The 12,404-nt window shown below is 41.8% G+C and overlaps 1 protein-coding gene across 1 annotated transcript; it reads right to left on the reverse strand.

Annotated features, from left to right (window-relative positions):
- Positions 1 to 223: 223 nt before the first annotated feature.
- LOC130565964 (uncharacterized) lies at positions 224 to 10,142 on the reverse strand. The gene is made up of 2 exons (XM_057353142.1): positions 9,355 to 10,142; positions 224 to 1,183 (listed from the first exon to the last, which is right to left on the reverse strand). The coding sequence occupies exon 1, from the start codon at positions 10,084 to 10,086 to the stop codon at positions 9,370 to 9,372; it is 717 nt and encodes a 238-aa protein (XP_057209125.1). The 5' UTR covers positions 10,087 to 10,142; the 3' UTR covers positions 224 to 1,183; positions 9,355 to 9,369.
- Positions 10,143 to 12,404: the final 2,262 nt, after the last annotated feature.

Raw genomic sequence — 12,404 nt, forward strand, 5'->3', positions numbered from 1 at the left:
ACTGCAAAACGGATTCATTGCGCAGAACTTTGTGTATGTAAAATAAATCTGTTGCAAACGTCTTGCCTACGCAGGCAAAACTGTTTCTTGCAATAACCCGATGTGTACGGTTCCATCTCGCTTGCGCTTACACTTTTTGGCACGATTCTCTCACTAATGTGAGTTTGCAAGCGTGAAGGGGGAGGCGGGGCTACCTTCTTGTGACCAATCAAATGAGGTTCAATTCAATTCAATTTTATTTATATAGCGCTTTTCACAATGTGCATTGTTCCAAAGCAGCTTTACAGGAGCAAATAAGAAAAACACAGAAAGGTAAAACACAGCACAGTGCATGGTGTTTATAGACCAAGCAAGATCATTATAATAAATAAATGAATAAATAAATAAATAAATGCAGTCTCCCGGTGAGCAAGCCAACACTGCACTGCTCTGCTGTGGCGAGGAACCCAAGCTCCAATGCTGAATAATGGAGAAAAAAAAAACTCGGGAGAAACCAGGCTCAGCCGGGAGGGCCAGATCTCCTCTGACGTGTCATAGCTGCACTCAGTGACCCCGACCAAAGCCACCGAGCAACGTCCACGAAGAACAGGGAGAGCCCACGAGCCGCGACCCAGGAAGCCCCAACCGCCGAAAACGTGCAGGTCCAACCCGGTCCCATTCCGCGATCAACAACAGACAACAGAGGAACAACCAGGGAAAAGTAGTAATGGCATAATTAACTTTATTCCTCTGTTGTCCGACATCGACCACAAAACAAGACCAACCAGACCAGACCCACACAGTCCCAACAAATGAAACGCCCCGAACCACAACCAACAAGCCCCCCCCCCACTCCCTACACCCACCCAGCTACCTCCAATCAAAGTCACTGAGTGCAGCCATAACTTCAAACTGCTGTCGTGTGATGTAAGTTTAGCATTAAATACCAAGTATTGTAAATTTAGCATTTATGTGACAGGTAGTCCGTCTTTGCTCTCGGTTGGGGATGGAATTGTCTGAGCTGGGCCGGCCAGATGGTCGCCTTTTTCTTGGGTGGTGATGGAATTGCCTTGGATGGAGCTGGATGGTCAGTCAGTCCGCAGGCTCTCGCAGGAGGATGGCACGGGATTTTCCGATGTAGCTGGCGTAATCTCTAGTTGTGGATGGGCATATGACGTTCATCTGGGCCTGGCGGAATCTCTCCCTACCTCGGGATGGGCATCCCGAGGCGAGGGCAGAAACAGAAAGAGAATAATTAGCGTAGCTGCTGTTCATTAGCTATGTATTAGTGAATGCTTGGCTGAAAAGATGTGTCTTTAATCTAGATTTAAATTGGGAGAGTGTGTCTGACCCTCGAATAGTATCGGGGAGGCTATTCCAGAGTTTAGGTGCTACGTATGAGAAAGCTCTACCCCCTTTGGTGGATTTAGTTATTCTAGGTGTTATCAAAAGTCTGGAGTTTTGAGATCTTAGAGAGCGTGATGGGTTGTAGTGTGGTAGAAGCTCTGTTATGTAGGTAGGGGCTAAACCGTTTAAGGCTTTATAAGTAATTAAAAGAACTTTAAAGTCAATACGATACTTAATGGGTAACCAGTGAAGGGTTGATAACATTGGGGTTATGTGATCGTATTTTCTGGACCTGGTTAGAACTCTGGCAGCTGCATTCTGAACTAACTGTAGTTTGTTTATTGATGCTGCAGGACAACCACTAAGCAGTGCATTACAGTAGTCAAGTCTTGAGGTCACAAATGCATGAATAAGCTTCTCTGCGTCAGCCACACATAAAATATTTCGCAATTTGGCAACATTTCTAAGGTGGAAGAAGGCTGTTTTTGTGACATTTGAGATGTGATTTTTAAATGACAGGTTGCTGTCTAATATAACGCCAAGGTCTTTAACTGTATTTGTTGGAGTAACAGTGCAGCCTTCAATTTGCAGGTCATAATCCGAAATATTCTGCTCACGTGTCTTTGGTCCGATAAGTTCTGGAAAAAGTAGTTTCAACTCAATTATGCTCCTTCCTCCAAAGGAATGACATCAATGAAGAATTCCAGTCTGGATTTAGAGCATGTCACAGTACAGAGACTGCTTTGATCAGAGTTACAAATGATCTGCTATTGGCGTCTGACCGAGGTTGTATCTCGTTATTGGTGCTGCTAGACCTTAGTGCTGCATTCGATACCATTGACCACAGCACACTCCTACATAGACTCGAAAATTATGTCGGCATTAAGGGAATAGCTTTGAAATGGTTTAAATCTTATTTATCCGACCGTTTTCAATTTGTAGCAATAAACAATGAGGTGTCACGCAAATCGCAAGTCCAGTACGGTGTACCACAGGGCTCAGTCTTAGGGCCTCTGCTCTTCGCATTATACATGCTACCTCTAGGAGATATAATAAAGCGACACGGAGTTAGCTTTCACTGTTATGCTGATGATACTCAACTTTATATTTCCTCGAAGCCTCATGAAACACAGCAGTTCCATCGAATAATGGAATGCATAGTCGATATAAAAAACTGGATGAGTAACAACTTTTTATTACTGAACTCGGACAAAACGGAAGTGTTACTTATTGGACCGAAAACTGCTATAAGTAACAACCAAGAATACTGTTTAACTATTGACGGATGTTCCATAAAACCCTCGTCGTCAGCAAAGAATCTTGGCGTTCTATTCGATAGTAATCTGTCATTTGAGAGCCACGTCGCCAACACCTGTAAAATTGCGTTTTTCCATCTTAAGAATATATCTAAACTACGTCATATGCTGTCAATGTCAGATGCAGAGAAGTTAATTCATGCATTCATGACATCAAGACTAGATACTGTAATGCACTGTTAGGTGGTTGCCCTGCAGGCTTATTACAAAAACTCCAATTGGTCCAAAACGCGGCAGCTCGAGTTCTTACACGTACAAAAAAGTATGAACATATTAGCCCGGTTCTGTCAACCTTGCACTGGTTACCTATAAAGCATCGCGTTAACTTTAAAATCTTGCTTATTACCTATAAAGCCTTACATGGTTTAGCTCCTCAGTACTTGAATGAACTCCTTTTGTATTACAGTCCTTCACGTGCATTACGCTCTCAGGCGTCCTGTCAGTTGGTAATACCTAGAATTTCAAAATCAAGTGCAGGTGGTAGATCCTTTTCCTATCTAGCGCCTAAACTTTGGAATAGTCTTCCCTGCACTGTCCGGGAGGCAGACACACTCTGTCAGTTTAAATCTAGACTAAAGACGCATCTTTTTAATCTTGCATACACTACTCTTCCATAATATAAATCTTCAGAGGGTTTAGGCTGCATTAGTTAGATCAACCGGAACCAAAAACACAACTGATGTACTTGTTGCATCAAAGAGTACAGAACAGTACTCTACTCTCAGCCAGTCTTGTCTCATTGTTCCAAGGTTACCACAGCGAGCAGGATGCAGTTCATGGCCTGACCTGATGGTAGAGCGGAGAATGGGAAGTGGGGACCTGACAAGAGCTGAGATGATAGAGCTGGATAAAGAAGGACGCGGTCTCTTGACATGTCTTCACCACAAAATTTCAAATGCTATTAGATTATTAATGATAATCTTAAACTATAATTTATTTTATTATTAAGTTTATTTATTTTATTTAGCCTTGTTGTGCAAGCTCTCTGGAGCTTGTGCAGAGGCAGCAGCTTTTGCCAGAGGGGAACTGGAATCCCCTGGTTGGGCCTGGGTTCTCCTGAGGTTTTTTTTCTCGATTAGAGTTTTGGGTTCCTCGCCACCGTTTGCATACTGTTGCATTCTGCCTGGCCGGGGGGGCTGCTTTAGAATTTTAAAGTTTTACTTAATTAATATTGCATATAGAGAATTTATAGTCTGTTATATTTGACCTGTGCTTCTCTCTCCTTTATCTAAATGTGTGCTCTCTACTGGCGTGTGTGTTTGTGTGTGCGCTACTTGTTGTGTCGTGTGTGTGTGTGTGTGTGGTGTGTGTGTGTCCACTCGTGTGTGTGTGTGCTACTGTTGTGTGTAGTGTGTGTGTGTGTGTGTGTGTGTGTGCGTGCGCATCCGTGTGTGTGTGTGTCTCTGTGTCTATGTGTGTTGGTACGTGTGCTTTGTGTGTGTGGAGTGTTTTGTTGTGGGTATGTCTGTCTTCTGTGTTTTCAACCTTTTCTTGTTTTTGCAGGTACAACTTTAATTATTTTGCTTTAGTCAATTGTCTCATGTACAGCTGCTTTGTAACAATGAAAATTGTAAAAGCGCTATATAAATAAAGTTGAGTTGAGTTGAGTTGAGATATATATTCTTGTTTATAACTGTTTGTTCATGGGGTCTATAGAAACCAATTGATGCACTGCTTTATATCGTCGATGCACTCTGCCAATTTGGATAGTTGGAAGGAATCATCTGGTCTTGATGAGATATATAGCTGAGTATCATCTGCATAACAGTGGAAGCTAATTCCATGTTTTCTAATAATGTTTCCAAGGGGCAGCATGTATATGGAGAATAGCAAGGGTCCTAAAACGATCCCTGAGGTAATCCATAATTTACTTGCGTTAGATTTGATGATTCCCCATTTAAATGGACAAATTGATGTCTGTCTGATAAGTAAGATCTGAACCATTGTAGTGCCTGTCCCTGAATACCGGTATAATTGTGTAAGCGATCTATAAGTATTTTATGGTCTACAGCGGTCGGCAACCTAAGGCACGCGTGCCACTATTGGCACGCCGAGGGAAAATCAATGGCACGCCAAGCACATTTAGATAAATGATGTATTTAATACAAAACTAGTGTTTGTGAAGTTTAAAAAAATATTGAACGCCTGGTCGTATTCGCATGACAAATTGCCCGTTAATCTGTAATCGTAATCAACATCTTTTACATAAAGTTGTCTGTGCTTTAGAGGTCACGTGTCATCGATTGTGTAGTTTGCGCTCACTGTGGTGCTGGACTTCAGACGAGGTTCACAAATGGCTACTACGCAAAAGAAGGCAAAAACTGACGCTCGGTCATTTCAGCCCTCTTGGAGAGAAGAATTCGGTTTTGTTTTTCAAAAAGATCGTGCCGTATGCACTTTATGTTTAGAAAATGTTGTGTGCCGTACTTCCAGCGTTAAGCGCCATTTTGAAACAAAACACGAAAAATCCTTCAAAGATCAGGCAGATAAGGCAGAGTCCATCAGACGCGCTGTCTCCAGTTATGAGAAACAAACCGGCAGTCTTCGTGTTTTTACTAGATTGAAAAATAATGCTTCTGAAGCAAGTTACCGACTTGCTCATTGCATTGCGAAACACGGAAAGCCATTCACTGACGGGGAGTACATTAAGGATGCTTTCCTCTCTAGCGCAGAGGTCTTGTTTGATGGGTTACCTAACAAAGAGACTATTATATCGAGAATCAAAGATATTCCCATGTCAGCCAGAACTGTTCAGAGACGCATAGAAGAAATGGCAGAAAGTGTCAATGAGCAGCAAACAGCTGGGCTGAAGGATGCAATGGTGTTTAGTGTTGCGCTGGATGAGAGTGTGGACATAAATGACATACCACGTTTGGCAATCATGGCAAAATATTGTGATTCGAATGTAAGAGAGGAACTCTGTTGCCTAAAATCAATGACTGACACAACAAAAGGGGAAGACATTGCCAAGGCATTTTTTGAGCACTTTGAGGAGCGAGGGGTTGACATCGGAAGAATTTTTGCAATTACAACAGATGGAGCCCCTGCCATGGTTGGCAAACAGAAAGGAGCTGTCAAATTAATTGAGGAAAAAGTGGGTCACCCCATTATGAAATTACACTGCATAATACACCAAGAGAACCTGTGTGCAAAAATGTCAAATTCAGATCTTAATAGCGTTATGGCTACGGTTGTAAAGATCGTTAATTTCATAGTTAAGCGATCTTCCCTCACACACCGACAGTTCCAGTCCCTTCTCGAGGAAATGGACTGCACGTACAAAGATATCCCTCTCCACTCGGCGGTTAGATGGTTAAGCTGTGGTAAAGTTCTGGAGAGATTTGTTGGCTGCTTTGACAGTATTAAAGCCTTCCTAGCTGAAAAAGACCAAGTCTACACTGAACTCGAAGATGAGACGTGGGTTTTGAAAGTCATGTTTCTCACTGATATCACAGGCCACTTGAACGAGCTAAATCTCCGACTCCAAGGTGCAGAACACACCATTTTGAACATGTTCGAAACATGGGCTGCGTTTATTGACAAGCTGGCAGTTTTCTCAAGGGATATCGCTACCTCCACATTCCGATATTTCAAACATGTACGGGAGCTGTCCGCGCAGTGCAGCGTTAACACGAGTGAGATATCCAAATACATGTCCGAACTCGAATTGGAGTTCACAACACGTTTTGGGGACTTTCGGAAATATGGACCAATGTTCCCTTTTTTGATTAAGCCTGCGAGCTTCGATGGACACGAATTCGATGCATCTCTGATAGAGTGGATGGATACACAGGACATGGAAATGCAGCTAATTGAGCTCAAGAGTTCAGCACTCTGGGTGACAAAATTTGCAGAACTCCGCAAGGAGTTGGAAACCACAGCAGTGAACAATCAGGGATCTTGCATTTTTACATGCTGGGCATCATTGCCAGAAAAATTCTGCTGTCTCAAAAGAGTTGCTTTGGGTTTGCTGACGGTTTTCGGATCGACATACCTCTGCGAGCAAATATTTTCACACATGAACAATGTGCTTTGTCCCTCTCGCAATCGCTTGACTGTTGATCATTCCGAAGCATGCGTGAAACTTAAGGTGACGCACTACGCTCCCAAGATAACAGAGCTCAGCAAAGGAAAACAGGACCAGGGCTCACACTAACTGGTATTTATAAGTACTGTACATCTGTTTAATCTTGCATTAGCCTACACTGGGCCATGCTGGTATTCCTTGGCTTAACACTGAAAAGCAGCATTAAAACGTGATTCCAGTACTATTTGTTTTCCAAACTCTTGCTGCTCTGCTTTTTGTTCTATAAAAATGTTTTATATACATATGTAACAGTTTCAGTTATTAAAGAAATATGTGCAAATACGTGTTTTTAAAAATAAAGAAGGTAACTATAACACATGTGAAAAAGCAGCATTAGAACTGGATTCCAATACTATTTGTGTTTTATACTCTTGCTGTCTTACTTTCAAAGGAGCAAAATGTTTTGTATAAACAGTTTCAATTTTTAAAGAAATCTGTGCAATTTTGTTTTATTGAAAAATAAAGATGATAGTCTATTCAAAATGTTTCTTTTTCTGTTTTGTGTTTTATAGCCATATAGTATAAGTATACGAATAGTGTCAATCTAAAAAATAATAATATTGTGGTACAATTACATGTAATACTAAACGTTGATGTTAAAATGGCACAGTGGTTGCCATGAAAAAAATAAATGGCACAGCACTTCAAAAAGGTTGCCGACCCCTGGTCTACAGTATCGAACGCAGCACTAAGGTCGAGCAGGACTAGGAGTGAGATGTTACCTTTATCTGATGCTATAAGCAGGTCGTTTGTAATTTTAACGAGCGCAGTTTCAGTACTATGATGCGGTCTAAAGCCTGACTGGAATTTTTCGTGTATGTCATTATTTTGTAAGAAAGAGCACAACTGAGTGGACACTACTTTTTCTAGTATTTTAGACAGGTAAGGGAGATTTGAAATCGGTCTATAGTTTCCTAGTTCATTGGGGTCTAAGTTTGGTTTCTTGATAAGAGGCTTAATGACGGCCAGTTTAAAGGGTCCTGGGACATGGCCTAGATTAATTGACGAGTTGATAATGTTATAAATGGGCTCAATTGCAACGGGTAATAACTCTTTTAATAATTTAGTTGGTATGGGATCTAATAAGCAAGTTGTAGGTTTAGATGTTGCAATAAGTTTAATTAAATCTTCCTGTTTTATAGGTGAAAAACACTGTAGCCTTTCTTTTGGGGCGATGGTTGGTACTAATTTATAGGACAGACTTGGAGGTTGAGTTTTTACTATTTTGTCTCGTATGTTTTCGATTTTCTCTGTAAAAAAATTCATGAAATCATTGCTACCAAGGTGCGGCGGAATACCCAGGTCAGGTGAAGTCTGTTTATTTGTTAGTTTAGCAACTGTACTAAATAAAAACCTTGGATTGTTTTTGTTAGTTTCTATGAGGTTACGGAGGTGCTCAGCCTTTGCTGCTTTTAGTGCCTTTTTATAACAGTTTGCACTCTCTTTCCACGCAATTTTAAAGACCTCTAATTGGGTTTGTTTCCATTTGCGCTCCAGTTTACGTGTTTCTCTTTTAAGGGCGCGAGTGGTGCTATTGTACCATGGTGCTGCGTTTTTCTCATTAATCTTTTTTGACTTCATAGGTGCGACAGCTTCTAATGTATTAGAGAAAATAGTGCCCAATTTGCTGGTCATGTCATCGAGCGATTCTATATTTATTGGTATGGTTATTAAAGGAGTCAGATCTGGCAAGCTCTTTGCGAAACTATCTTTAGTAGTCGAGGTAATTGTTCTACCCTGTCGATAACGAGTTAAACGGCTGATTTCTGCAGTGCGCAGTGTACATGTTATAAGATAGTGATCAGTGACATCGTCGCTTTGAGGTATAATATCTATATTGGTTAGATCGGCTCCGTGAGATATAATCAAGTCTAGTGTATGATTAAATCGATGAGTGGGTCCATTGATGTGTTGTGTTACTCCAAAAGAGTGTAATAGCTCTGTAAACGCCACTGCTAATGCATCGTTAGCACTATCTACGTGGATATTAAAGTCTCCGACAATTAGTACTTTATCAACGTTAACCAATAGGTCCGATAGGAAGTCCGCAAACTCTTTCAGAAAATCAGTGTAGGGACCAGGGGGTCTATACACTGTAGCCAACGTACAAGAAAGCAATGGTTTTTTACTGTCAATTGGAACAATTATGTTCAACGCAAGCACTTCAAATGATTTAAATTTATGCTCCGTTCTCTGAGTTACAGTAAGAAAGTCTCTAAAGATTGTTGCGACACTGCCACCTCGACCAACCGGACGTGGCTCATGCATATAACAGTAGCTTGGTGGAGTACACTCATTTAGACCGTAATAATCATTTGGTTTAAGACAGGTTTCGGTAAGGCAAAGTATATCAAAACTGTTGTCTGTGATCATTTCATTTACAATAACTGCTTTTGAATTTAGTGATCTAATATTAAGTAGGCCGAACTTTATGAGTTTGTTTTGGTCGTTTATTACATTGTCCTCAGGTTTAATCACGATTAGATTTTTTCTCTGAGATTTGGCTATTTTGTTATTTTGTAGTATTATTCGGGGGACAGACACAGTCTCTATGCATTTGGAAGCAGTAACATTTCTAACAGATGAGTGGGAGGAACACAGACTTTGGTTGAAGTTTTGACTTACCGCTGGGAGACGTAGTCAAGCGGTGCGTAGCGTCTTTGAGATGTTGTCAGACAGAAGAACCGCTCCGATGCTGCTGGGGTGCAGGCCGTCAGGGCGGAAGAGCCTAGGTCGCTCCCAGAACAGATCAAAATTATAAACAAAGAGCAGCTTCTGTTCAATACACCATGACATCAACCATTTATTTACAGCAAATAGTCTACTGAACTTTTCATTCCCTCGTCGGTAGGTAGGAAGCGGCCTTGATACGATGATCCTCGCCGTGGGCGATGCGTTGCGTACCGTCTCGATCAGACTCCTGAAGTCCCTCTTCAGGATCGCCGACTGCCTCATCCTGATGTCATTCACCCCCGTGTGCAGCACGACAGCTCCAACGTTAGCATCGTCCTTCAGGATCGCAGGTACCTGCGCAGAGACATCAAGAACACGGGCGCCAGGAAAACAATGAGTGAGCACCTTACCTTTAGTGGAGGAAGCGCGTACGTTCCGGACGATTGAGTCTCCGATGACCACAGCATTGCATTCCGTCTCGCAGAGGGCGGCAAAGCGGTTCCTGGTCGGGATCTCGAAGACCGGTGGCGGCGGTTGAGTCATCGCTCCAGTCCTGGCTCGCGCCTTTCGCCGTGGGTGTGCCGGTGCAGGAGTGAAGTTCATTTGGGCTGACCGTGTTCTCGAAACCTGGGCTCTGTGCAGAGAAACACGTGCAGTAGAAGTGGAAGGTTCCTGATGACTCATCGTTTTCTCTTATCTGGTTGGTTCAATAACGCACCAGTCAAGCAGACATCAGACACTTTAATGCATGCACCCAGATGATGCACCCAGCTCCAGGTTGTTGTGATTGCACCAGACAGCCAGCTCTGCAACTTCCTATCTGTAAACAGGATGAGGCCGATGATGGTAGTGTCATCTGCTTGACAGAGGAGTCTTTTGCAGTGCAATCATTTGTATACAGGGAGAAGAGCAGTGGGAAGAGCACGCATCCCTGAGGGGCACCAGTGCTGATTGCGAGTCCCAGATGTGAGTTTACCCAGCTTCACTAGTTGCTGCCTGTCTGTTAGGAAGTTAGTGATCCATTGACAGATTGGGGTGGGCACGGAGAGCTGGGTCAGTTTGTCTGAGAGAAGGTCAGGCATGATGGTATTAAAGGCCGAACTTAAGTCCACAAATAAGATCCTTGCATAATTCCCAGGTCTATCAAGGTGTTGCAGAACATAATGTGTGAAGTGCAGATCAGAGCGAGTGTGGAGTGTGAGTCTGGTCTTAAATCGGCAGTAAAAAACATTCTGATCGTCAGCCAGTTGTTGATTCTCCACAGACTGTGGGAGTGATGTCTTGTACTTGGTGATGTTCTTCAGACCAGTCCATACTGACTCCGGGTCGTTGGCTGAAAACTGTTTTTTTTAGCTTTTCAGAGTAGTTTTTTTTTAGCCTTGCATAGCTTAGCCAGCACGCGTCCCTCTTCTGCGTTTGAACAGCAGCGCTGTACTCCAACTAGAATGTCCATCAAAAAGTCTGAAAAATCAAAAACCAGAAAAATTATTATTTATATATATACTGTATATACTGTACATCAGGGCTAGTCAACTGGCGGCCTGCGGGCCAAATGCGGCCCGTCAATCATCTTTACCTGGCCCGCCTTAACATTTCAAATAACTGGAGAGACTTTAAGAACGGTGTGCTTTAAATGCACGTCGTCTTTAGTCCAAGTCCAAAACGCTGCTACATTCAATATGAAAGTAATTCCCACGGCTCATAATGATTTACGTCTTATAAAGCGATTTGATCGGTCAGTCCAAGAAACTTAATGTTATTTACAACGTTATAATCAGCAATGGATTGCGCAGCCACAGGCAATCGGTTTGCGCACGCGATAGGTCGCGTTCTGTAGGAAGGGTACACCACGTGAACGGTTGTCTCAGATAAGGGGAAAACGGTGTTGTTTTTATTACTGCATTCATTATGTATACAGGCTATATTTACGAAAAAGAGCTGTTTATCTCCCCCCAGAACTCGCACTATACAAAGGATCTGCCCTATCAGTGCGTGGGGTACATGAATGCGATCGGAATTCACCCGAAGATGTGATAATACCGTTCAGTCTCTTGCACAGATCAATTGACTTGCTTTATAAGACGCGAATTTAACGTCACAAGGGGCAGTGATTACTTTTGTGTTGAATGTATTTGCGTTTTTAACTTTTAATGATTTAACTTTAATTCATAAGAAATATCTTCATAAATATCTTCTTGAAAAAACAATGCCAACCACATCTCGATGTACTGGAGGACTGTGGGTGAGTAAATTAGTAGCAATTTTGGGGTAAAGTAACGCATTAAGGAATATAAAATACAATTAAAAAGACAATATCCCTTTTAATTTAATATCATGAAAAGGCACAAATACTGGATCAAATATTTGTGTGCATGTTTTAATATATGGCCTATAAGTAACAGCAACAAAAACAGTATAAAAGGAACAAAATGCAATAAATAACAGAAAAACTAAATAACAGAAGAAATGAGGATATGGTAAAAAACTGGCCCGCATCCTATTTATACTTTTGGAATCTAGCCCTCAAAGAAAAGTACTTGAAGACCCCTGCTGTACATTATTGTACAGAAATATTTTTTTCCAGTAAGGGGCAAATTTTGGAAGTGATTTCCAGGGGCATTTTAATTATTACCTTATTAAACATTATAAAAATCCCAGTTCTAGTCCTTGATTCTGATTGGTTGAGCCATGTTCCAAGCCTTTATAAAATACCCCAATTAATATCTGCTGACCGCATTACATACAGTAGATGCAACATCAGTGGCACAGTGATACTTAGGCTGTGTTGCTTGGCCTTGCTATGCATATGGAATAACCATTTATAATAATATAAAGCCCTGTGATAAGCCCTGTTAAGCAATGGGATACAGTGCATTTTATAACAGCTAAGGGTTGTTTTATAACAACCCACTGCTTCTTGGGGCTTTCTGCTTTATTGTTGCATTGTATTTTATAGTCTGTTTCAGTGGAAACAACATAAACAAATGTTATGTGGCCCAAAC

The sequence above is a fragment of the Triplophysa rosa genome, linkage group LG15 (assembly GCF_024868665.1).
Source record: "Triplophysa rosa linkage group LG15, Trosa_1v2, whole genome shotgun sequence".
NCBI lineage: Eukaryota > Metazoa > Chordata > Actinopteri > Cypriniformes > Nemacheilidae > Triplophysa > Triplophysa rosa.

Excerpts from the sequence above, each read along its gene's own strand:
- LOC130565964 (XM_057353142.1), bottom strand. The coding sequence starts at position 10,086 with ATGAGTCATCAGGAACCTTCCACTTCTACTGCACGTGTTTCTCTGCAC.